Source organism: Misgurnus anguillicaudatus, chromosome 1, assembly GCF_027580225.2.
Source record: "Misgurnus anguillicaudatus chromosome 1, ASM2758022v2, whole genome shotgun sequence".
NCBI lineage: Eukaryota > Metazoa > Chordata > Actinopteri > Cypriniformes > Cobitidae > Misgurnus > Misgurnus anguillicaudatus.
The window spans coordinates 31,718,031-31,745,720 of NC_073337.2; the positions used below are offsets into that span (position 1 = coordinate 31,718,031).

The following is a 27,690-nucleotide window of genomic DNA, read 5'->3' on the forward strand; positions in this document are numbered from 1 at the left end:
ATGTGTGAAAAACAATAAAACAGGAATAAAAGTCAAAATATATAAGATATCTTCTTCCCCCACGCTGTTCACTACACTTTCACAGACGATTTCACAATTACTGCCATGTGGCCACTGTTGGGAAAGTTCACTTTCTACATGAACTAGTTCAAAGTTCAGTTCACAAATTTTAAAATGAACTAGTTCAGTTCACAGTTTATATTTTAAAATTTTGAACTAGTTCACAGTTCCAAAAATGAACTAATTTATAGTTCTTTTTTCCCATATTATTTTTAAAAAATCATTGCCACCACAGAGCAATTATGTTATCAGTTTTAACACTAAAGCTAAATGCGTCAGATTTCATCTTCATATCCAACTTTAAATCCTTATCCAACCAGGGTTTACATTAGCATTGAATGTCTTTTAATTTTTGTATTTGCTTGCACATACCTTGAAAGGCTAGCCGGGTGCTTCAAGGGGGTCGCATTACAGTGCAAATGAATTGCATTGCAACTGTTTATTGCATAAACTGTAACGTCTCGGTTACGGATGTAACCCTCGTTCCCTGAAGGAGGGAACGGAGACGTCACGTCGTGACCGACGAATTGGGAACTCGCTTAGAGAGACCAATCTGCTTCGTATACTACTAAAACGCCAATGAACTTGGCATTGAGATATTTGCATAATGCTGGCGCCGCCCCGCCAGGTGCCTTTATAAGCAGCAGGTGCAAATAGGGAAATTAGCTTCTTTTCGCTGAGAAAGCCGGGAAAATGTGACCGGTCGATAAACAGCAGGGAGCAGCCCTGTGGCGACGGGACGTGACGTCTCAGTTCCCTCCTTCAGGGAACGAGGGTTACATCCGTAACCGAGACGTTCCCTTTCGGTCAGTCACTACGACGTCACGTCGTGACCGACGAATTGGGAATCCCTACCAAAATGCCACTGAGGGCTGACCTCTTCCAGTGTCTGCGTAAAGCCCTCCGGTTCCACTTAAGGAGAAGGAGAATTAGGTTTTAAGGCAGAAGGCCGGGCACTAGATGTTCCTTTAACCCCCCAGTAGTGCCAGTGACTGGGAAGCGCCCTATCTGAGCGGTATAGGGACGCTGCGGAAGCCACCGCCCCTCTTAAGGGCTAATGGTGGACTAATAAACAGTAATAAGGACAGCCGTGGCTGTGTAAGCAAAGCAGTGCTCTGCTAAGAGAAACGTGGGCTGGTAGGATTAACCCCACGGAATAATACTCACAAAGGAACCTGATGGGACACAATGTGGAGCCCAAGCCACACACGTAGGTTCGTAAGAATACAGCTAGTGAAAGGCTGCCAAGGCAGCGGAGGAAGAGCAATTCAAACCATTACGCATTTTTGCTCTGATGGCCTTCCATACTGAAAACTCAATTTGGAGCCTCAGTCGGAGGCTGCAAGCCGACTAGCGAGTCTGCTCTCCGTGCCCTCCCTGGTGAGGAAAGAACACGAGAGGATACAGGCTCGATACGAACATTGTAAAATCTAATGAACGTATTAGGTGTCGCCCAACCAGCAGCTCTACAGATGTCTGTTAGCGAGGAACCACGAGCAAGAGCCCAAGATGAGGCAACACTCCGTGTGGAGTGCGCTCTCAAATTAAAGGGGCAAGAAATACCCTGAAGATTATAAGCCAGGGCGATAGTATCAACTATCCAATGAGACATCCTCTGCTTAGTGACAGCTTTCCCTTTCTGCTGGCCACCATAACAAACAAAGAGCTGGTCTAAGGTCCTGAGGCTTTGCGTGCGAACCACGTAGAGTGGCAGTGCGCGTACGGGGCACAACAAAGCCATGGTTGGTTCTGCGTCCTCCGGGGGGCAGCGCTTGCAAGCTCACCACCTGATCTCTGAAGGGAGTGGTGGGAACTTTGGGCACGTAGCCTGGTCTGGGTCTCAGTGAGACAGCAGGACCAAACTGAAGGCACGAATCGTTAACAGAGAATGCATGTAAATCCCCTACTCTCTTCATGGAGGCCAATGCTAGCAGGGTCAGAGTTTTCATTGATAAAAACTTCAGACTCGCAGACTGCTTCAGCACAATGGACATGTCTCAGGAGGAAAGAGGGAGGGCGCGAGGGGTTTAGCCTGCGAGCGCCTCTTAAAATGTAATAACTAAATCATGCTGGCCAACTGATCTGCCGTTGATAGTGAGTGATGAGCAGAAATAGCGGCGATATCAACTTTAAAAGCGGAGGGACAGCCTACCATCTAACCTATGTTAAAGATATTGTAGGAGCCAAATCAAGCTTTGTGTTAATTTTATATTTCTTTCTTGTCAGTAGTAGTAAGTGACTATTATGTGGCCATTGGACTGTCTACTCCACCTAGAGGACTGTTGGGAGGTTGAAGGTGAAGCCCAAAGGGAAAGGTCTTAAGAACAGGAAGTCACAGCAACTGGGTGTGGCTGAAAGGGCAAACAGTCTTTTGACCGTGTGGTGGTGTGCCATATAAGAGACTGCTTTAGTTTGTTTTTCTTATTTTACTTCAAGTTTTCTGTAACATTATAACATTCTATCAACATTAATAAATGCTCATTGTACAAATTGGATCAACTTCTATCACTCATCTACTTAACTGCACGCGTCAAGACATATCCAGCTCAGCCACAAGTATTAGCAATTCAGGGAGCAAAGGAACGACCAGAAAAGGCTAATACAGATATAAAAGCACAATGTTAAAGGGCATTCTCTGGGGTCCTCGCGTTGCGAAGAGCACCAGGTGACGAAAAGGTTTCATTAAGTGCGTAAGCCCGTCTTGTGGACGGTGCTCGAACCGCGTCGATGGTGTTAGATACCGCTTGCGATAAATCACCTAAACCTTGCGCGCGCTCAACGACCATACATGGAGATCCCACAGGTTGGGGCGCAATTATGCTCACTGGAAGGAATGCGTGCTTGCGCATCCCCCGCGGCCAGCTGTGTGCCCACGTATCCACGCCGAGGCTGCCCTCGGTTAGTGAATAAAATAGGTGACAGTGGGTATCGTCCGGTGACGCAAACAGATCTATCTATGCACGACCGAACTTCTTCCAAATTAGCTGGACCGCTGGGGGTGGAGTCGCCATTCGCTGGGGGGTGCAGCTCGGGAAGCACGTCTGCCGCTGTATTGAGCGATCCCGGGATGTAAATGGCACGAAGGGACCTCAGATGCTTCTGACTCCAAAGGAGGGGATGACGAGCGAGATGCGACAGGTGACGAGAGCGCAAAACCGCCTTTACGGTAAATAACGCAACAGTCGCAATGTTATCGGTGTCGACTAATACATCCTTCCCTCGCATCTCCATAGCGGAGCGTACAAGTCCCAGATATAAAGCGCACCGCTCACGGCAGTTGGGGTGCTGTGCACACCCCTGAGACTGCAAGCCCGTCATACAGGGCTGATCATCCCGTGTTTAGGGCATCGCATGCTACAGAATGCCAGGAGACCCGACTCAGGGGCATATCTTGCTATCGGAAATGCAGGGTCTGACCACGGGGAAAAATAGAAATGACACGCAGGTGTAATGGTTGCACGGTGTATGCCGTTGCCCCACGTCTCCTTGAGACTCGATCGTAAAACCAATGCTGAAGCGGTCTCATATGAAGCAGCTCGAGCAGAGTCACAGCCGCAGCAGGCTGTCATATGTCCAGGAGCTTCTGAAATTGTTTCAGAGGGACCGCGTACTTCCCTCGAATTAAACCGAGGCAAGTCAGAACTGACTGGTTGCGCGCTCTTGTAAAACACGCCAATTAGTCGATTGAGTCTATTTCCATACTGAGAAAAAGGATCCTCTGCACGGGGCAAAGTACTCTTTCCCAGTCGACCTGATGACTTAAACGAGCGAGATGCCGAAGCATTAACTCTCTGTGTTCGCGCACATCTGCCAAGAACGGGCTATTATAAGTCAACGTAAATAAAAGCAGAATGCGAACAACGCTCTCTCTCTGATATTTTAATGCCGTGACTAGCACTTTCATGGAGACACGGAGAGAGAGAGACAGCTCGAATGGTGTACTTAATATTAATATGCCCACCCCACGACGCAGAGCGAAAAAACGGTCTAAGGCGAGGGGAGATGGACACATAAAGTACACGTCTTACAGGTCTAAGGCTGCAAACCGATCTGAATATTGAAATACGAGCCTTGGCGTTATCATCCAAAAAGATCACCTTTGTAGAGCCGGTGCGTAAGTCAAATCGATCATAACCCACCGCGTATTTTGGGTACTATGAGATAAAGGCTGGAAAAACACTATCATCATCATCTCGGTAAGAGGGACCGGGTCGATACATCCTTTGCCAGCAGGACATCGACTTATGCACGCAGTACATGTGCATCGGACACTTTCACTATAGTGAAACGAAAGCCCGAGAATTTTGGGGGTGTGCCTGTAATTGTATTTCGTAACCGAGGCGGACCGTGCGTAAAACCCAACGAAACGGGCTGGGAACTGAAGCCAAGCACCCAGGCACCATACGAGGAGAATTAACGACACTACCGAAGTACCCGTGGTGGGGCAGCGAAGCGAGACAGGTGAGACTGCCGGTGCGTCTGCTGTGACAGCATAAACATCTACAGTATGTGTGTGTGACACTGACCTGAGCCCGCTGAAGGTGACGGTCGTCTGGTCTCCTCTGCGGAGAGCGCAGACTCCGATGAGGGTGCTGGTGGTCCGGTCTCCTCAGTGGAGGGCTCGGACTCCTCAGAACACCCGCTGGCGATAGAGGAGAGGTAGGGTGAGCTGGTGTGTGCCCGCTCACGGCTCTCTCGATCCTCCGGAGACCTGGAGAGGGAAGAGGAATGTAGTCTATGTGTGGTTAAGTGGGTACCGGCTAAACAGCCGGTGGAACACATGCACACCAAGAATTTTCCACCCGACCCTCTATCGGGGGAAGGAGCGAATCACCGTCTCCTGAACAGTGATCCTCTGCCAATCCGGGTCGCCCGTTACTGGCCACTTAAACTCCCGATTTCACGGGAAGCGGCTAAGCGGGCGGGGCGAGCTGCTGACGACTGGTTGCCCCGCGCTGCCGAGATGGGGTCCGAGGAGCGGAACAGAGGTGGCCGCCGCAGGACGCCGACGGGGAGAGGCAGACTGAGGAGCCGGCATGGTGGACCAAGGGCAGCTCTCCTTCGCCGGGGCATGACCTAGGAGATCGCCTCAGTCTGCATGAAGAGGCCGGTCTGTGAGACAGGAGCATTCAAGAAGTTGTTTTCGCCTGCATCCGTCATGTCAGCCAGACACAGCCAAAGGTGGCGATCCTGAACCACTGTGGTGGACATCGCACGACTGAAGGTCGCGGCCTCCCTCATAAATCCTTTGAACCTGCAGCAACGTTATTGCGTGCAGGGCTGAAGCCGTCTCTCCGCATGCCTGATGGGCAGAGCCCGTACCCGGACGACTGTCTACAAACACGGGAGGGAAGAGTTGGGTGGTCCCTCCAGGAACGCAGCTGCATCGCAACCCCCCGCTCCACTGAAGGGGTCCCCGCCCTTAGCGGCTCCGTTGGTGAGGGAGGTGAGGGTGAAAGCTGAACGGCCTAGACGGCCGCAAATCACATCAGCTCTTCGTGCGTCGAGAAAGAAAGGCACAGGAGGAGAGGACCGAGAGGCCCGAGCAGCTCCGAAATACCAATCACATGGGCGGTACGGTTCGGGCGGAGAGGGGTTAACCTCTCCAACTCTACCGTTTCCGCCGCTCGAGCGGGCACGGCCGCCATCTCCGGAACGACCCCGCCTCGGAGGAAAAAATGGACACCCCTCTGATGCTGCAGAAGTGAACGTGACCAGAAGGAGGTCCAATGGATTCGGCAGAAATCGTAGAACACGACTCTGCAGTCTCCACCGGAGCCTCAACCGGCTGAGGATAAGAGGCCGGTAGGTGGAGGACGCATCCTCCGTCCTACTCAGCGTAGTGATGCGAAGAGCGTCCTGCGAGCGCTTGACAGCCGCACCATGGCGGCGTCAGCACTGCAAAGGCGCGGACAGCATTCCCGTAGAAACGTCAGTCGTCTCCGCAATCCAAGAGGGTTATGCTCTCACAGAGAGAACAAAAACTCTCCACGAACGCAGCCTCGGAGTGCTTGATGCCAAAGCACAAAGACAGCGCTCGTGACCGTCACTGGAACCCTTATACCTCTCGCATCCAAGATCGCAAGGATGAAAAGCAACCCTGAAAAGGACGCTGATCTCCAAATATACGAGAGAGTGGCTGTCTTTAAAAAGACACAGAGCTCTCACGTATCACTCTTTAGGGAAATCACTCTTTAGGTGCTCAGCTGATGATGCGCACAGGGAGAGGCAACGCACACACTAAACTCAAAACAAAAAATATGCAGAGCAGTGGAATACTGCGAGCGTCCGCTGTGTTAGTACTGCTTGTCAATCAACCTCAGCAACCGTTCCCAGAAAAGCAGAGAGTAGCTTCTCAGTAGCAGATAAAGCCGGCTTTCGAAGCGAAAAAGCTGATTTCCCTATTTGCACCTGCTGCTTATAAAGGCACCTGGCGGGGCGGCGCCACATTATGCAAATATCTCAATGCCAAGTTCATTGGCGTTTTAGTAGTATACGAAGCAGATTGGTCTCTCTAAGTGAGTTCCCAATTCGTCGGTCACGACGTGACGTCGTAGTGACCGACCGAAAGGGAACCACTATTTCACTTACTCTTCATACTGTACAATATTATTTTACCCTCACATATAAAAACAGCTTCTTCTAGACATACTGAAATCAATAACTCCGCAATACCTTTAGCAAACAGACAACAGCAAGTGGGCGGGTATAAGCACCTAGTGGGCAGGCATTATTCAAATGCACACGTCCACGTCATCTGGTCACGGAAATAACTGTAGAACTACATCTCAGGCGTTTACTGTAGTACATTAAAAATGCCTTCGGTTAAAGGGAATATCTTCCTTTAAATTGGACTGTGAGCTTTGTAACTCTGCACATCCCTTTTATGCTCAAAACTGCTACATTATACTGTAACTAGAGTTAAAAAGTTGAAATCCATGAAAGGGGCTCTTTAAACTTTATTATATACCAGCTGTACTACAGTTCCTCCCCTGGACCTTTTGGGGCAATTAAAAATAGTCCCTAAGGGCCATTGCTGGTCATATTCAAATCCTTGTGTGTTTTTTTTTTTATTGCAACAGTCTCTGTATGCCAGACACTTGTAGAGGACTTAGGGTGAAAGTAGTATTGGCAGATGTCTGTAAGGAGTGAATTGTGGACCTGAAATACCAGAATTGAAGCAAAGAGAACAAAAACACAAGTCCACTGTCAATCACACACCCATCCAGTCCCACCAAGTGTACACATACGGTGCAGGGCGAATAGATGAACTTGACTGTCACGATCAGGAACACGAGTAAGGACACAAACGCAGGGTTCACACGAAAGGGTAACATTTAATATAAATAACATGAAATCAAACATGAGGAACAACACGGGCAGGTAAGAACAACTAATGAAACACAGGAAACAAACATGACATCAGCGACAATCATCCGGCAAGTGAGTACAACACGAACAGGGGTATAAATACATACAGACTAAGGATGTGCAGGTGGCATGAGGAATCATTGAATTGTCCAGGTGACATAATCAGGACAGACACAAAACGTGACATGGATTTCACCCTGACAAAATCTTTGCTGTTCTTTTGGCCAGGTTTGTTTCTACCTGAGCCTGGTTGAGATGATACTCAGTTTGTAGAATAGTCTATTACACCAAATAACTGGAAATAATTATTGTAATAATTAAGTGTCACCTCTAAGGGGACTAAATAAAGTATGTTTAAAGTTGAGCACGCAGAGAGCGGCCGCTTAAGCGTATAGTCCAACCTCTGGCAGTGACCAATACTGATTCGCTTATTCAATTCAATTCAATTTTATTTATATAGCGCTTTTCACAAGTGTTAATTGTTGCAAAGCAGCTTTACATGAGAAGATGTAGAGGAGAACACAGAAAATCAATAGATAATATAAGAAGTAGAGAAAGCGGGTAAACCGTACAAGCGAGCATATTAATAATGTAACGTATACAGTAAAGTGCTAAGTTAAGCCGAAGTTGTCTGACTCTCCCTGGGACGAAAAAAAACCCTAGGAAAAAACTAGGGGTGTCACAATTAATCGATTGTGTGATGCATCGCGATGCGGGGGTAGACGATTCTGCATCGATGCAGTAATAACCCATAATCGATTATAGCCTGCTGACGTCATTCGTCACGTACAGGTATGTGGCGGTAGAAAAATGGCGAAGGGTGGTGAGCCACGCGTGATAAAAAATGCACCAGGTATTTTAAAAGCCGATGTCTGGGTTCATTTCGGCTTCTATGAACATGCTGGTAAGCATGAACTAGACAAGAAACACGCTGTGTGTAAAGCATGTCGTGCACAAATAAAGTATTTAGGCAACACAACTAATTTAAGAAAACACGTTAACCGTTTTCACCCGGAGCTGCTAAAGGATGCAAGTGGCAAGGCTGCCAGCGCAAAGACAGACTCAACTCAGCAGAAAATTGATCAAGCATTATCAACTTTGCCGTTGAACTCTGAGAAAGCGAAGAGAATAAACAGATCTGTGGCATCTTTCATTGCAAAGGATTTACGGCCCTATTCTGTAGTGGAAAACATCGGGTTTTGCCACCTGATAAAGACGCTGGAGCCGCGCTATAAGCTTCCGTCACGCAGCCACTTTGCAGAAACAGTCATACCCGAACTGTACAACGAAGCCAAAGTTCAGGTAATGTCATCAATGGGCCAAGCTATTTGTGTAGCAATAACATGTGATTCCTGGACTTCGGTAGCGACCGAGTCTTACGTAACAATAACGTCGCATTACATTAGCCAGGACTGGAACATTTTGTCACATGTGCTGCAAACTAGAGCTGTTTACGAGTCTCACACGGGTGCTCATCTGGCTGAGCTTCTTTCTCAGGTTGTGGCAGAATGGCAGCTATCGGATAAAGATGTAGTACTTGTGACAGACAATGCGTCAAATGCTTCGCCCATACGCTAAATATCGCGTGCCAGCGGGCGCTTAAAGGGGTCACGCTCTCCAGGCTTCTGGGCAGGGTAAGACAAATATCATCATTCTTCCACCGTAGCACCACAGTGAGCCACTCCCTGAAAGTGAAACAGCAATGTTTGGGACTTAGCAATCATAAGCTGATTACTGATGTTGCAACAAGGTGGAACAGTGCATTTGATATGCTCGATAGGTTCTTGGAACAACAACCAGCAATCTGTGCCACCTTGCTCTCTCCAGAAGTCAGAAAAGGGGAGTCAGACCTGTTCACTCTGACTGACACAGATGTGACAAATGCAGAGGATGCTGTGAATGCATTAAAGCCAATGAAGGATGCGACCACACTGATGTCAGAAGAGAAAAATCCAACAGTGTCTCTCATTGCTCCTCTAAATGCACAACTCATCCAGAATATGGCAGACACCACTGGAGACTCACCTTTGGTCCGTGAGATCAAAAATGCAATTAAAACAGATCTTATGAAGAGGTACAACAGTGAGGCAGAGAAGAAGGTTCTTTATACAGCCTCTGCTCTAGATCCCCGGTTTAAGGGAATGCCTTTTCTCACCGAGCAGGAAAAACTGGAGAAATACAGAGGAGTGATTGTGGAGGCTGCATCTTTGGAGGTAATAAATTCAGTCATGCTTATTTCATGTATGTAGAGCCCTGCTAAATTTGGGTCTATTAATTATTTTGTTATATTTTTTTTTACATTATAGAGTTTCCTAAATTGAAGCTTTAAAAATGTTAAATGAGAAATAAGAATTTCAATTCATGTTCTGGATTTTATAATCTTGTAAAATATATATAAGTTCATAAATGGTAAAAATACATTCTGTTTGTTATGTTAAAGAAAGTTTAAAATGTGTAAAATTACAAAACAGAAGAGATATATCTAAAAAAATCTGTTATAAAAAAAGCGCTGTTGTTTAACCAATGAGGTGGGTTTTTCACTGACCTTTGAAGGTCAGAGTGCGTCAGCACGTAGGAAGTGACTGTGCACGAGAGAGCGACACGAGGAGCTGGATGAGCGTGCGCGAATCGCACTGTCCGGGTAAAAATAATACGTAAAAAAACTGAAATTGAGTTTGCAAACTGTGTAAGGACACTGTACAGATAAGAGACTGTTAAGACAAAACTTTTGAATTAACTTTATGAGAATAGTGTGCGTGATCGTGTTCAACGTGCACGTGTTCATGTGAAGGACCAAGAAATGACGCAGTTCTTTTAATCTCAATACTACGTGAGCTTTTCGTGACTCTATAGTTTGCAACGTTACAGAAGATGAACTATTATAGTGTTTATTGAGCTCACAAACACCGTTGACACAGTCAACGCCAATAGTCATCTGCAGTGAGTACAAACGAAGAGAGTAAAGGCTTCGCGATTCTTCCAGAGAGACCGATGCTGTGTCGTGGCCTATGTTGCAACTTTGGTTTGTTTACATCATCGGATGGATTCGCACACCGTTGTTCGTGGATGGATGCTACTGAAAATCGGGTCGGCTGATCTGATAATTGTGTCTTCATGACTTTGTTCTTCACTTTCCCTGTTTCATTGGATTTCGTGAGTAAACTTGCACACATTCACATGAGCTCCAACGTAGCGCGCCAACGAGAGACTTAAATCCCAGCTGGGTAATATTTCTTTTGTGGGGATATTTGTTTTTGTTTTGTTTTGTTTACATCTGGTTGAGTGTTTCATATTGAGTAATTGCCTGTGATGTACATGTGCACATTGAAGTGTGAGTTAACTTCTGATCTAAAGTTGATTCATGTGATCTGAATCTATTTGAAATGAATCAAATGAAAAGAAAACAAGAGTAACTTGAATCAGTTAATAAATGTTTTTGTTAATGGTTTATACAGCATAACATCTCCTGTGATTCTTATGTAAAGAGAGAGAGACAAAGTTAAAGGGGGTATGTAATATAATTTGAGATTTATTTTAAAGTGTTGTACTAATGCCTTTACTATTTTTTTCTTATAGTTAAGTATTTTCTGAGTAAGAGAAGTGAACATTTACAAGAAAACTATAATCTGAAGCCCGGGGTGAATTATATTAGTTATTTTTGGGTTACTTTGGTATTAAACATTATGCCTTAAGTAAATTTAGAGGTGCCTCTCACGTGTTAAGTTAAATTGTAAGTTTCCCTAGACATAATTTGAGCCAGTTAATCGGTGAGAGGGCTACATTTGTGGGGGCTCGTCCGGGATTCAGATAACTGTTTTTTTCCTTCTTTGTATTTTATTTGAAAGGCAAAATCTGTAAAGGTACTGTTTTTTTGAGGTATGCAATTTTCTTTTGTTGACTAAGTGAGTAAGACATTTAAGGTTGTGCAGCTATTATTTATTTACATCTACATAAATCTGTAATTTTACATACTACCTAAATACACAGATGAGCAATATGGATGTAAATAAGGTAATTGCATGGTGTAGTGAGAAAAATGTTCAGCTTGAGAACGCCCTCATTTTGAGCAATGTACCTTTGGACTGTGAAGACATGATAGTGTACAATGTGCTTGATACAGTTCAAGGTATGGGTAAATGCAAAGTGCGTGGCCGTCATGCTGATCCGACTAAGCGGCATCATTTTGTTTTGATTGAAACTGCTAGGAAGGTTTCTGAGATATCTCTTCCTGCTGAAATTGGGGGATCTGATGTAAGTACTTGGTATACCCAGGTTGTTAATGTCACAACTCAAGCACCTGAACAAAATAGAGAGGGTGAGTTCCATACTAAACTGTTTTCTTTCCTAGAGAAAGAGGGTAAATCTTTAGCTGATGTTCAGAGTATGGTTTCTCCTTCACTTAGCCTGAGCACTGAGCTTGTTGGTGCTATTAACTCTTTGGTGCAAAAGTGTAATGTGGCTACACCTACTGAAGTCCCAGGTTATAGGAAACTGCGTACGTTTTCTGGGGTGACACCCACACCCAGTGGTGAGGATGAGTATGAAGCATGGGCTGAACAGACCACTCACATTCTTGAAGAGTGGCAGTGTTCTGACAACATAAAGAAACAAAGACTTGTTGAGTGTCTTAGGGGCCCTGCAGCCGATATAGTGAGGTTTGAAAAGATTGCAAATCCAACAGCTTCCTCCAGTGATTATCTCAGTGCTTTGGAGACAGCCTTTGGTACCACAGAAAGTGCTGCAGATCTGATGGTGAGGTTTAGGAGTACTTTTCAGAATGAGGGTGAAAAACTCTCAGCATACATATTGAGGTTGGATAAATTGCTACACAGTGTGTTACGCAAAAGAGGCATTATGCTCTCTGAAATGAATCAGCTTCGTATGCAGCAGATAATCAGAGGAGCACTTCCAACTGACATGGTAGCTTTACGGTTCAGAATGACACACAAGCTATGTGACCCACTTTCTTTCACTGATCTTTTGAAGGAGGTTAGAGAAGAAGAGAACATGATGCACAGCAGGAACTCCGTTCAGGCCAACGTTGCTGTATCTGCTGCGTCCTCTGTGAAGAGTGAAACCTCTACTAAACCAAATCCTACTGAGTCTGAGATTGAGAGACTAAAGAAGGAAGTTAGGGGGTTAAAGAGTGAGATGTCTCGTTTATTGACTGCGACAACCGAAACTGTGATTCATGGTCCTTCTGAAAACCATAGCTCAGCCACTGGTGAGAGACGACCAACAAACAGAGCAGGTGGTAGCACAAGCTATTTCTGCTATAGGTGTGGCGAAGACGGGCACCTGAAGCGGGATTGTGTTAATGAGGAAAACTTGAGAAAAGTGAATGAACGCCTCATCAAACTCAAGCGGCCGACGGGAAACTTCCCCGGGGCTCGGTAGAGGAACGGACTGATGCTCCGGGTAAGACACGTTCCAACAAGAGCAAACAAGTAAAAATAGGAAAGGCTGTTGTCCCAGCAGGCCTAGTTGGTCCTAGCTCTGTCCTTCCTATTCAGATAGAAGGAGTTTATGCCAAAGCCTTGCTTGACAGTGGGTCACAAGTCACTCTTTTATACAGATCCTTTTACAACAAGTATCTTAAGCATCTTCCTTTAACGCCAATTGAGAATTTGGAAATATGGGGTCTAAGTTCCCAGCAGTATCCATATGATGGCTGTTTGTCGCTAAGGCTTGAATTTCCAGGGTCTGTAGCTGGAGTGGTCGAGACCATTGATGCGCTCGTGTTGGTTTGTCCTGATCCCGCTGTAAGAGGTGAAGTTAATATTTTGGTGGGAACGAACACCTCTGTGGTAAAAAGACTCGTTGAGGCATGTAAAGAGAAAATGGGGAATGATTTTCTCCATACTTTGACAGTGCATCCTGAAATCAAAGATGCTTATGAACAGGTCATTGCCAGTGCTGATGTTAAAGTTGACAATAGTCAAGGTACTGTGTGGTTTCCGGGGTTTAAGCCTGTGAAAATCAGTCCGGGTGAAAGTAGGCGAATTAGGGGGATCTTAAAATACCCAGGAGACCTGGCTGCTAAAACATTCTTGGTGGATCAGCCCGAAGAATTCGGTTTTCCAGAAGAACTATTGGTGAGGGCAGAAGTTCAACCTGCTACTGCTGTACACTCCAAAAGACTTGGGGTCACCATCAGAAATGTCTCCACTCGCCCTGTCACTTTGAAACGAGGTATGCGCATCGCTCATGTGTTTCCTGTTGAGGTTGTGCACTCTGTTTCTTCATCCAAAGAAAGTAGCGCTGAAGCAGGATTAACCCTGGACTCTTTTGAATTTGGTGATTCCCCGGTACCCGAGGAGTGGAAAAGAAAGCTGGCTGAAGAGATGCTCAAAAGAAAGGATGTTTTCTCCTGTAATGAGTTCGATGTAGGTTGTTCAAAAAGCACCCAACACAACATTAGAGTCACCGACGACAGACCTTTTCGTGAAAGATCACGACGACTTGCTCCAGCCGACATTGAAGATGTCAGACAACACTTGCAGAAGTTAAAAGAAGCTGGTATCATTTCTGAGTCCCGCAGTCCTTACGCCTCGCCAATTGTTGTAGTGAGGAAAAAGAACGGGCAGATAAGGATGTGCGTGGACTACAGAACCCTGAATCGTCGCACCATCCCAGATCAATACACGGTCCCCAGAATTGAAGATGCTCTGGCTTGCCTGAATGGAAGTCAATGGTTCAGTGTATTAGATCTCAGAAGTGGATACTATCAGATCCCACTCTGTGAGGCTGACAAAGAAAAGACGGCTTTTATCTGTCCAGTCGGGTTCTACCAATTCCAAAGGATGCCTCAGGGCATTTCTGGGGCTCCCGCGACCTTCCAAAGGGTCATGGAGAATACGGTTGGCGATATGAACCTGTTGGAAGTTTTGGTATATTTGGACGACCTCATCATTTTTGGAAAAACCCTGGAGGAACATGAGCAACGGCTCCTTAAAGTGCTTGATCGTTTGCAGAGTGAAGGTCTAAAGTTGTCTTTAGACAAGTGCATCTTCTGTCAACCCTCTGTTACTTACGTTGGTCATATTGTCTCTCAAGAAGGTGTTTCAACTGACCCCTCTAAAATAGAGGCAGTAAAGTCCTGGCCCAGACCCCAGAATGTTTCTGAACTTCGCTCTTTCTTAGGGTTCAGCGGCTATTACAGAAGGTTTGTGAAGGATTATTCTAAAGTATCTTACCCCTTGAACCAGTTGCTGCAGGGTTGTTTACCAAACAAAACCCTGAAAAAGACCAGAACAGGAAATCCTGAAAAGGTATTTTACAAAGCATCAGACCCCTTTGGTCATAGGTGGAATGATAGTTGTGAAGCTGCTTTCAGGGAGTTGAAGGAAAGGCTTACCCAAGCCCCTGTGTTGGCGTTCGCAGACCCCAAGCTACCATACGTGTTACATGTAGATGCATGTTGTGAAGGGTTGGGAGGGGTGTTGTATCAAGACCAGGGTCAGGGCCTACGTCCTGTAGCATTTATCAGCAGAAGCCTTACACCTTCAGAAAAGAACTATCCTGTGCACAAACTTGAATTTCTGTCTCTAAAATGGGCTGTTGTAGACAAACTACATGACTATCTCTATGGGGCAAAGTTTGAGGTACAAACGGATAATAATCCGTTAACATATGTGTTGACCACTGCCAAACTAGATGCTACAGGGCATAGGTGGCTGGCAGCTTTGTCTTCATATGATTTCAGTCTAAAATATAGGCCTGGTAAGCAAAACACAGATGCTGATGCGTTGTCCCGTCGCCCTCACCCAAGTATGGGAGACGGCGATAGATGGACACACATTTCATCTGCTGGTGTAAAAGCCTTGTACAACTTTCAAATGTTTGGTAATTCTGGTAATTTTGGGAACTGTAGCCGGGTTGTTACTTCTTTGGGGGGTCTCCAAAATCTGTCCCTGTAGCTTACTGTAATCTAGCTACCTTAGACCTTGCTCTTACTCCTAAAATGAGTTCTTCTGATCTGTCATGTTCACAGCAGGATGATCCCTGTTTTGGTGAGGTGTGGAAAGCTTTCAAGGAGAAAGATCCAGGCAGGGTAAATAAGAGTATCCATAAGGACCTTCCCCTTGTCATGAGAGACTGGGAAAGGTTAGAGATGGAGGATGGAGTAATGTTTCGTTGCACACAAGTTCCAAATAAGCCCAGACGAAAACAGTTGCTCCTGCCGCAGAAATTTCAAATGACCGTCCTCAAGTCATTGCATGATGACTCTGGGCACTTAGGATTTGACAAAACCTATGGGTTCATTAGGGAGAGGTTTTATTGGCCTCGGATGAAGACCGACGTGGAGCAGTATTGTCAGACCTGTGCTCGATGTGTCCAGAGGAAGACACTGCCTAAGACCGTCGCACCATTGTCACACCTGTCCAGCAGTGGCCCAATGGACTTGGTGTGTATGGATTTTTTATCTATTGAGCCTGACTCCAGTAACACCTGTAATGTTCTCGTCATTACTGATCATTACACCAGATATGCGCAGGCTTTCCCCACCAAGAACCAGACGGCATCCACTGTGGCTAAGGTATTATGGGAGAAGTACTTCATTCACTACGGGCTTCCGAGACGCATGCACTCAGATCAAGGAAGAGATTTTGAGAGTCGGCTCATCCATGAGTTGTTGGATACGTTGGGAGTTGAGAAGTCCAGAACGACCCCATATCATCCCCAGGGGGACCCGCAACCAGAGCGGTTTAATCGGACGCTGCTGGACATGTTGGGGACCTTAGATCCGAAACAAAAACAACATTGGAGCCGACATATTGCCCATCTCGTGCATGTTTATAACTGCAGCCAGAATGAAGCCACAGGTTTCTCTCCATACTTCCTAATGTTCGGACGGGAAGCCAGATTGCCCATTGATCTGAATTTCGGGGTGTCGAGCGATGGTACCTCCACTAAGTCTTACCAGCGGTATGTCAAGAACATGCAGAAAGAACTAAAAGCTGCCTTTCAACTGGCTGAGGCCGCTGCTGAGAAGAAGAATGATGGAAACAAGAGGAGGTATGACCAAAGAATTCATTATTCACACCTCGCTCCAGGTGACCGAGTTCTAATTCGGAATTTGGGTCTGCAAGGAAAGCATAAATTGGCAGACAGATGGGGTTCTGTGCCATACGTTGTCCAAAGTCAGATGCCAAACCTACCTGTGTTTCGGTTGAAGCCTGAAGTCGGTGATGGACCAGTCAAAATTCTCCATCGTAATCATCTACTTCCTATCGGTCAGAAACTGAGACAGCAGCATACTCCCGATGTTGTTCTGGAGCCTAAGAAAAGGATTTTGAGAAAGAGAAAGCAAACAGAGCAAAATAAAAACTTGAGACCTGAGACTGATAGTGCCCTTAAGAGACAGGAAGAGCAGATTAGAAATATTCTGAGTTCTGATGAAGATTCAGAAAGTGATGAATATGTTTATGAAACTCGGGTTCATATGCCTGAAGAACCTTCTCTGTTCTCTGAGAAAGAACCTTTTCAGACAGATTTTGATGATGTTCATGAAAGTGTTGAGCTTTCTGATGAAATTGTTGAAATTGCTGATGTATCTACAGAGTCTGAGCTAGGTCCTTTACCTGAGAAACGTACTGATGATTTGCAAAATGCAGGTGAAGTTCCAGATATCTGTAATGATGTTGATGATGATGTACATGAGCTCTCAGATGAGCAAATGAGTGTAACAAATCCAGAGGTTACTATTGAAGTAAATGAAAAGAGTAGAAGGCCTCAAAGGATAAGAACAGTTCCTAAGCGTTTTACTTATGATACTTTTGGGGAGCCAAAGTTTGAGCCTAACATTTCTCAAGTAAAAGCTTTAAATCCTGTAAGGTACTGTTCTACTGTATTCTTGTGGATGAATATTCCTTCATGTAGGAATACATGTCCAGTTAAGTGACCTGTACTGTCTTAAATGTGATTAAGCCATTACCTGTAGACATGGTTTTCTAGTGTTCAGTATCCCTATTTTATGCATATGTGTTTTTTTTTCAAGATGAAGGTATACTGATGATGTTACTGTGTGTTATTTCAGTAATGGGACATGTAACAGCTTTGTTTTTGCTATTCTTTTCCCTCGTTATGAGGACATAACGAATTGTGGTGGGGAGAGAATGTAGAGCCCTGCTAAATTTGGGTCTATTAATTATTTTGTTATATTTTTTTTTACATTATAGAGTTTCCTAAATTGAAGCTTTAAAAATGTTAAATGAGAAATAAGAATTTCAATTCATGTTCTGGATTTTATAATCTTGTAAAATATATATAAGTTCATAAATGGTAAAAATACATTCTGTTTGTTATGTTAAAGAAAGTTTAAAATGTGTAAAATTACAAAACAGAAGAGATATATCTAAAAAAATCTGTTATAAAAAAAGCGCTGTTGTTTAACCAATGAGGTGGGTTTTTCACTGACCTCTGAAGGTCAGAGTGCGTCAGCACGTAGGAAGTGAGGGTGCACGAGAGAGCGACACGAGGAGCTGGATGAGCGTGCGCGAATCGCACTGTCCGGGTAAAAATAATACGTAAAAAAACTGAAATTGAGTTTGCAAACTGTGTAAGGACACTGTACAGATAAGAGACTGTTAAGACAAAACTTTTGAATTAACTTTATGAGAATAGTGTGCGTGATCGTGTTCAACGTGCACGTGTTCATGTGAAGGACCAAGAAATGACGCAGTTCTTTTAATCTCAATACTACGTGAGCTTTACGTGACTCTATAGTTTGCAACGTTACAGAAGATGAACTATTATAGTGTTTATTGAGCTCACAAACACCGTTGACACAGTCAACGCCAATAGTCATCTGCAGTGAGTACAAACGAAGAGAGTAAAGGCTTCGCGATTCTTCCAGAGAGACCGATGCTGTGTCGTGGCCTATGTTGCAACTTTGGTTTGTTTACATCATCGGATGGATTCTCACACCGTTGTTCGTGGATGGATGCTACTGAAAATCGGGTCGGCTGATCTGATAATTGTGTCTTCATGACTTTGTTCTTCACTTTCCCTGTTTCATTGGATTTCGTGAGTAAACTTGCACACATTCACATGAGCTCCAACGTAGCGCGCCAACGAAAGACTTAAATCCCAGCTGGGTAATATTTGTTTTGTGGGGTTATTTGGTTTTGTTTTGTTTTGTTTACATTTGTTTGAGTGTTTCATATTGAGTAATTGCCTGTGATGTACATGTGCACATTGAAGTGTGAGTTAACTTCTGATCTAAAGTTGATTCATGGGATCTGAATCTATTTGAAATGAATCAAATGAAAAGAAAACAAGAGTAACTTGAATCAGTTAATAAATGTTTTTGTTAATGGTTTATACAGCATAACATCTCCTGTGATTCTTATGTAAAGAGAGAGAGACAAAGTTAAAGGGGGTATGTAATATAATTTGAGATTTATTTTAAAGTGTTGTACTAATGCCTTTACTATTTTTTTCTTATAGTTAAGTATTTTCTGAGTAAGAGAAGTGAACATTTACAAGAAAACTATAATCTGAAGCCCGGGGTGAATTATATTAGTTATTTTTGGGTTACTTTGGTATTAAACATTATGCCTTAAGTAAATTTAGATGTGCCTCTCACGTGTTAAGTTAAATTGTAAGTTTCCCTAGACATAATTTGAGCCAGTTAATCGGTGAGAGGGCTACATGTAAAATGTAATAAATATATTTTTTATTATTTATAATATAATTTATAATATTAAAAATAATACTATATCAGTACCTGCAATTAGTAAAAATTGTATTTGTCATTAATGCTAAAGTTTTTTCAGTCTTCATTTAAAAACTGAGTACACTGTCTGGTAGTTTAATGCTATTTTCTATTATTTTGTTCAAACACAGAATGAGTGTACACCTAGCAGAACAGAAGTGTGTGATGCGCCTGGAAGAACAGGAACCCTGGAAGAAGAAACACCCATGGGGGACTGCCCCTCTGCTCCCAAACGAAAGGCCTCGTCGCTGCTTGTGAGTTTGCTGGGACAGTCTTTCACTGACACTGAAGGTACAGTTGAACCCAAGACTCATTATGCCAGGGCTGAAGAAGAAATGGAGGCATACTGTAAAGCTCCACCTCTGCCTCTCACTGAGGACCCTTTAAACTGGTGGCGTGTCCACGAGGTCACATTTCCTCTCCTTTCTCGGCTGTCTAAGCGGTACTTGTGTATCCCAGGCACAAGCGTATCTGCAGAGCGTGTTTTCTCCACTGCAGGAGATGTGGTCACGGCTAAAAGAAGCACACTCAAACCAGAGCATGTAGATCAATTAGTGTTCTTGCAGAAAAACCTACAAATTCCTAAATGCTAAGCACTGTTTCAAGTTTTTTGATGTTTGGCACATTCAGGAAGTGCACTGTGTTATTATTTTACATTTTATGTATTTTACAGTATTATGTGTGCAGAGTGTTTTGTTTTTGTTTATTTTGGTTTATACTTTAAATTAATGTTTATACATTTGTCAACATTTAAATATTTTATGAAGAAGTACACTGCACTTTACTGTTTATAAGTACTTAAAAACACTAATTGACAGTTTTATGCACTTTTAGTTTTTCCTAATGTTTTAGGTTTAAATGCTGCTGTTGTCTGCTGTTTACAGAACAGATTGTCTTGTTTCCTATTAAGCCGTATAATTTAGTATACTTCTTGAAGAAAACTAAATAAAAAGGAGTTCACATACTGTATCTGACTTCTTACATTCATCACTATAAATGTAGCAATGTGGAGTAGTAAAAAAAGGATGCAATGCATCTTGATGCATCATGATGCATCGTAACATCGAATTGAATCGAATCGTTAACTTAATAATCGGGATCGAATCGAATCGAGGAACTAGTGAAGATTCACACCTCTAGAAAAAACCCAATGGGAAAAACTCATAGAAGGACAAAAACCCTTGGGAGGAATTAATATATATTTATATATATATATAGATACGGTAGGGATAGGAGGCGGGTAAGCGAATTAAACTGTTTTAGCCGGTGGTCGTTGGTCGGGCATCGGCTGGTCATCACGTTGAAGCAGGGCCGGAGTGGGACTCATTTTCAGCCCTGGAGTTTCATGCCTTAGACCGGCCCACTTTAGTTCACGACTGACTATAAAATAATATCTTTAAACCCTCAGTAGTATTAGTCTGCAGTAGTGCACTGTTCTCTGCAGCCTTGCAATTCACTGTATTTTTCAAATATATAATTTCATATTCCGTGCAAATGCAGTAAACAATTATAATTTTTGCCATAATCATGCAGCCCTGCCATAAGACCAGATATTACTAAAGTAAACTTATTTAAAAACTAAAGGAAACAAATGTGTTTGTGTTTTCCTCTATATTTCTATTTCTAAAAAATGGTGAGTCTTGAGATTAACTGTTGGGTTGATAACGTTTGGAAACCCCTGATATACAATACACAAGCAAGATTTATCAAGTAGGCCTATGCATTGGAAACAAATGGAAATAATCTGTATCTTTTTTTTTAGTACTTAGATCATGTCTATTGCTAAATAACGTAGGCCTACATTGTGTTAAAAAAAAAGAAAACATCATGGATATACTTTTGAAACGAATGAGTTTTGCATCAAATAGATTTTTGTTCCTCTTGCAATAAACGATGAATAATGACTATTCATAGAGAATTCATCTATGACTTGGATAAAAAAAAAATACGTTTAGAGGCCAGCCTGTTTGTATTAAGACGTGCTCAAGTTTATTTAAAATATAATAGACGCGCGGCCGGCAAGCGCACTCAAAAGACGCGCTCAAGTTTATTTAAAATATAATAGACGCGCGGCCGGCAAGCGCACTCAAAAGACGCGCTCAAGTTTATTTTAAATATAGACGCGCGGCCGGCAAGCGCAATCAATATAGACGCGTCTGAAACAAAACTCGTGTTCAAGTAAGCGCTTTGAAAACCAGAAGACAGCGGCACGTCCTTCGTTTCCCATGCGTTTTAGATGTCAATGAACCCTAATGCAAGAATTCTTCCAATAAGTGGTCAGGACTCGGGACACAATCAACTTGTGCATAAAGCGGCGGGGACATCTCTCACCCGCAAATACGCGTCATCCCGGTGGCATGACAACACCGGCCCTCGTGGCCAAAAAAAAAACAGACCAGCCCACCGGGAATCCTCCCGGTTCTCCCTATGGCCAATCCGGGCCTGCGTTGAAGGACAGCCAGTAGATCAGTGGTGCGATGACCTTCACAGCAACAGGAACTGGGTCTGTTTGTCTCATTGTCCTCGTGGTCGAGGACGAGACAGGGAGAGAAAAACAGAATTCTATTAGCGTTGGGGCCGTTCGCATGTAATGCAAGTGTCAAACATTATAGTGGTTTAAGTCAGTTCGGTTCCAGACAGGCTAACTATTGCGGCAATAGTATATTACCCATATGAGGTATGTGAGTGCTTTGTTCTAGACAAACTAACTACTGCGGGAAAAGTACATTTACTGGACCGTTGACCAGTATATTAATTATGAGGCCTATACTAGGATCATGTGCGACTATGAGAACCGAATGAACGAGTGTAATACCAGAGCTTTATCAGAATAAACAAACATCCATCAAAATTCTGTAAGTGTTAAAAGTAATAATCAATCCGATTTGTATTATAATATAAACTAAATCTTTATCTTTGGAGTCAGATAAGAGATAAATATACCTAAACTACGTAACGCAAAAACGCCATCTGCAAGCGCCGGAAAAGACCGAACACGCTAGAATCCTTCGGCCATACCGTTGGTTGCTGCCATTGGGCCAACGGATGGATGGGGATATATTTTCACCCCCTTAAAGGTTAATATACTGATATAACATAAACACCAAGAACATAATCCATGATAAGATAAGAAATAGTTGATTAAGACATTTCCCTTATACATTTATAAATGAATACATGCATGACTAAATAGAAAGTATCTTTGTCTCAAAATCTCCCACATTCTTTTGTGGTCATAAAACTCTAATCTTAATGTATTGCCATAGTCACAAGAGATCTGTTCTGCTTTGAAGTGTTAAAAACAGTTTTGGGGGTAGTGTTACAGACCCCCGGTGCTTGTTGGGTGAGGGTTTGCACTTATATTTATGAAATATAAGAAGTTTTTGTGTGTCAGATCTGGCTCAGTCATTACAGTGCGGTGACGTGATACGCGATACATGTCTGGTCCTAACTTTACTTCCATTTTTTTGTGGTCTGACTAGTTGCTAAACTAAACTCTTGAACAAATACCTTGTCGAAAATTAAATTATTTGGTTTCTTAGGTAATCTATGTGTTGTTTATTTTGCTTGTTATATAAATAAACTAAGTTTAAAGTACTTTGTTGTTATTTATTATTAGCGGAGTTTACCGGAAGTTACGTGTCGACCATGAAAACCACTTGTTTATGTTGTTACTGGTGAAACCGTCTATAGTCAATGTGTGTTTGATGACAGAAGTTTAAAATGATCTCAGTTCAGTGTTTGTGGTGTATGTTTGTTTTGATCTGATGTGTAGTTTGTGTTTGTTGTGTGTTCAGATAATCTGATATTGATCCAGATGAATCTGAACTGGTCTGAAGCTCTGAGATACTGCAGAGAGAATCATGTGGATCTGGTTTCAGTTGATTCAAAGGAGATTCAGTTCATGGTGGCTACATTGATTCATCAGTCCTCTACTGACGCTGTGTGGATGGGGTTACACTATTACTGTCAAATGAACCTCTGGATCTGGATACGAGGAGAGGTTGTGTGCTATCAGAATTGGGCTCCAGGGAATGAAACAAAACTGATGAACTGCAACACTGAACACAGAGCTGGAGCAGTTCAGTCTGGAGAACATCATCTCTGGATCAGCCTTCCTCAATCTCACAAACTCAACTTCATCTGCAGCAGAAAGGAATGAAATCATATTGTATGTGTCTGTAACCTTCTCTATATTCTCTTTATGATATTTTATTGCAACAGCAATGCTGAACTAATTTCTAATATCTGCTCTATATAATTAGTCAACCTTTTTTAAGATTTAGTTTTAGTAAACCATTCTTTGCAAGCATGTGAAAAAATAGGCAATTGAAATTTGTCTCCACTTGTGATGTCAGAAGAGGATCTTATTATAATAGTACCGCCCCTTAATCTGCACTATTTATTTAGTCCAAAGATCAGCTCATTTGCATTTTAAAGGACACACACAAAAAGCAAAATAGTTTGCTCACACCTACAAAGTGTCAATTTTAAGATGTTATAATAAATAATCTGTGAGGTATTTTGATCTAAAACTTCACATACATACTTTGAAGACACCAAAGATTTATTTTACATTTTAAAAAAGTCTTATAAAATCTCCCCTTTAATGTTGTACAGCTTGCTTGTCAGCTGGTGCTTGTGCTGCTGTTGTGTCCCATTACTAACATAAAATACTGTAAATATTATTTCTGTTTGTTTTGGGGTTTTCTGATTCATAATCCTGGAGAAGTGATATAACCGTACAAACATGCTATCATGTATTGGTGTAAGAGTTGATTTGGGCTCATATATTTATTCTGGTGTCTGACTGGATTGGAGCTGACAGCTTTAAAGTTTAAATGTTGGTGTTGATTTTTGTATCTTCTTATATTTTGAGACGGGCTGCTTGTTGTGATTAATATTTTTTATCATTGCTCTACCTGATTGTTTTTAAGATGTTAATAATAATTAAATAAAATCTATAGCATAGCCCATTATTTGAGTCCAAATTGTCCTTTTGTCATAAATTATTTTCATGTCTTCTATTGGTATTTCTCCAGGTAGTCAATACTTGTTGTAAGAGCACTTTTGGCAGTATTCTCTTAGTGACGCATATTTAGGAAGGTCTGTGTTATTCCTGAAGCCCTCTTTGCTATGTTATCTTTAAAACTTAAATACAACAGAAAAATTATAAGAACAATTTGCATGTGTATATACTTAAGACAGCAAATTAAGTGTCATGCATGTTGAAATTATTATGGAAATAAATATTACTTATATTTGATCAAATAATCATACATAATGTATAAATGAGTCATTAAAACAAGTCTATAGCACAGTATTTGCATTCATAGTTAACTTCATTTTAACTGGTTGGTATTTTTACAGATTTATGAATTATGTTCAATATGAGGATTAATTTGAGAATATAAATATGGGATTGTGCATTATACTTCACTTCTGCTTTAATGAATGAGTTCACTCTCTTAATTTCATTTTTCAATGTAAGTGTGCTTTATTGAAATGACAAACACTTTACATTTGTATTGACAAAGCATTTGCAGCTGGACTGCGTACAAATACTGCAAATTAAAAATTAAACAAAGTAGCCTATATAGTGCAAAATTTAAAGTAAACAAGTAGCCTAAAAATAAAATAAAAAATAACAAAAAGCTAAACACAAAGTTAAATAATAGAATAAAGCAGTAATACATTATGGCAGTGGTTTCCTGGACAGAGATTAAACTAGTTGTAATGTATGGTTATGGTGAAGGGCTGCCCCCTTGTGGTTGAATGCACAATATTATAGTTGATTAAGGAACCACCTGTTCAGTTCAGTAAAAAGTAATGTTGTTGCTGCATCACGCGTCTCGGTGTGGTTCTTGAGTGTGCTTGCTACATACACAACAAAATTGGCGACGAGGATTTTAACGACACCTACTTAAAGAGACAACGAGCACTGAAAAGGAGTGGAAAGGAAATTCTCAATAAGAACGTGTAAGTTCAATGTGCCAAAACGAATTCAGAATCTAACAAAAATGTCGATGATTGGATCTATCGCCACGTTTGACGGCAATATTGAGGATTGGGGAACATATGTTGAAAGAGTGGAACTGTATTGTAATGCTAATGCAGTTGCAGATGAAAAAAAAGTGGCTGTTTTGCTGAGTGTTATGGGTGCAAAAACGTACGGATTGCTTCGTAGCCTGTTAACCCCTGAAAAACCAGCGGATAAAACTTTCAAAGAAATCGTGGACATTTTACATGAACATTTGAACCCCAAACCCCTAGTAATCGCAGAAAGGTTTAGATTTCATAAGCGAAATCAAGCCAAGGGAGAAAGTATTCCCGAATATATGGCAGAACTGCGTAGATTGTCTGAGCATTGTCAGTTTGGGGCTGGATTGGCAGACGCACTGAGAGACAGACTCGTATGTGGAATGCATAATGAGAGCACACAAAAAAGATTGCTGACAGAAAAGGACCTGACATTAGAACGTGCATTGAACATTGCAGTATCAATGGAGACAGCAGCAAAAGATGCATTAGAATTGCAGCAAAAAGCAATAGAATGTGCAGCAAATAAAATGTCACTGAAACCAGAGAAAAAGCAAAAATGTCATCGTTGTGGGAAAATGTCTCATGATGAAAATGATTGTTGGTTCAAGGATAAGGAGTGCAGAAAGTGTCATAAAAAGGGGCACATTGAGAGAGTTTGTAAAACAGTCAAATGGAAGATGCACAAAGACAAAACCCATAAAGTGAAACGTAAAGCCACTAATGTGCATAAGGTGACTGAAAATGAAACAAATACAAGCTCAGATACTGATGACCTTTCCTGTCTTGAACTATACAAAATTAACGATGCAGATCGTAAAGTCATTTGGCTCACTCCAGAAGTGTCAGGAGTTAAACTTAAAATGGAGTTAGATACTGGATCTGCTTTATCTGTTATCTCCACAACTGATTACAAGCGATTGTTCCCAGAAATACCGCTCCAACAGACATCAGTGATATTAAAGACATATACTGGTGATAAAGTGTCTCCAAAAGGGAAACTAAAAGTAAATATAAAGTACAACGAGAACATGCAGCAGTTGGATCTGTACGTCCTGGAGAATGGGGGTCCAGCATTATTTGGACGTGAATGGTTGAGGAAAATACCATTAGACTGGCATACCATAAAAAGCTTGAACATGCCATCTCAAGTCACTAACAAAGACACACAAATCACTCTTGCTCAGATTCTTAAAAATGCTGCACCAGTGTTTCAGAAAGGGATTGGAACGCTTAAAGGCATAAAAGCAAGGCTTGAACTGAAAGCAGACACTTCTCCCAAATTCCTAAAAAACTCGTCCACTACCCTATGCACTTTGTCCGAAGGTGGAGACAGAGCTTGACAACTTGGAGAAAACGGGCATCTTAAGAAAGGTGGAGAGGAGTGAGTGGGCAACACCCATAGTCCCAGTGATAAAAAAAGACAAGACAGAGAGTGTGCGAATTTGTGGGGACTTTAAAGTAACTGTCAATAATGTTCTTCACACAGTACAGTATCCCCTGCCACGCATCGAAGATATATTTGCATCTCTGTCTGGTGGAGAATGCTTCACAAAAATTGACCTTGCTCAAGCCTACCTCCAAATGGAGATGGAGGACAATTCTAAGGAATTGGTGACCATTAACACACATAAAGGGCTCTACCAGTACAACCGTCTTGTTTTTGGAATTGAAACAGCCCCAGCTTTGTGGCAGAAGGCAATGGACCAAGTGTTACAGGATATTCCAGGAACACAGTGTAACCTGGACGATATCATTGTGACAGGTAAAGACGACACAGAACACCTACATAATCTACAACAGGTGCTGTTGCGACTCAGTGAATATGGACTAAGAGCAAATAAAGAAAAATGTGAGTTCTTCAAAAAACAGATCTCTTACTGCGGCCATGTGATCGACAAAGATGGTCTCCACAAGTCACAGGATAAAATTGAAGCTGTGTTAAATGCACCACAGCCGCAAAATGTGTCTCAACTCCGATCATATCTAGGACTTGTGAACTACTACCACAAGTTCCTTCCGAACATTTCTACTGTGCTACATCCTTTAAATGCATTGTTACAGACAAAAAACACAGTGGAATTGGACAGAAAGTTGCACGCAAGCTTTTGAAGAGACAAAAAGACTCATAACCTCTGATGTAGTGCTTGCACACTTCAACCCATCTATGCCTATCAAACTTGCATGTGATGCATCACCATATGGAATTGGAGCTGTGCTGTCACATAAGTTACCAGATGGCACAGAAAAACCTATAGCCTTCGCATCCAGATCATTAACAGTAGCAGAACGTAATTATGCACAAATAGACAGAGAAGCACTCAACCTTGTCTGGGGTGTAAAAAAATTCCACCATTACCTGTATGGTCAAAAATTCACACTGGTCACAGACCATCAGCCCCTGGTTTCAATCTTCAACTGTAGGAAGGGTGTGTCAGCGATGACTTCAGCACGGCTGCAGCGATGGTCACTTTTCTTAGGTGCTCACCAATATGACATCG

The 27,690-nt window shown here is 42.5% G+C and overlaps 2 protein-coding genes across 2 annotated transcripts in view; both read left to right on the plus strand.

Moving 5' to 3' along the window:
- LOC141349256 (C-type mannose receptor 2-like) overlaps window positions 1-23,443 on the plus strand; it is a 29,485-nt gene extending 6,042 nt beyond the window's left edge. The window contains exon 4 of the mRNA XM_073869850.1: window positions 22,948-23,443. Within this exon, the coding sequence (XP_073725951.1) occupies window positions 22,948-23,312 (365 nt within the window). The 3' untranslated portion in view covers window positions 23,313-23,443. The remainder of the gene's footprint in view (window positions 1-22,947) is intronic.
- LOC129431801 (macrophage mannose receptor 1-like) overlaps window positions 1-27,690 on the plus strand; it is a 169,149-nt gene that overhangs the window by 67,757 nt on the left and 73,702 nt on the right. The gene's annotated exons all lie outside the window — the stretch shown is intronic.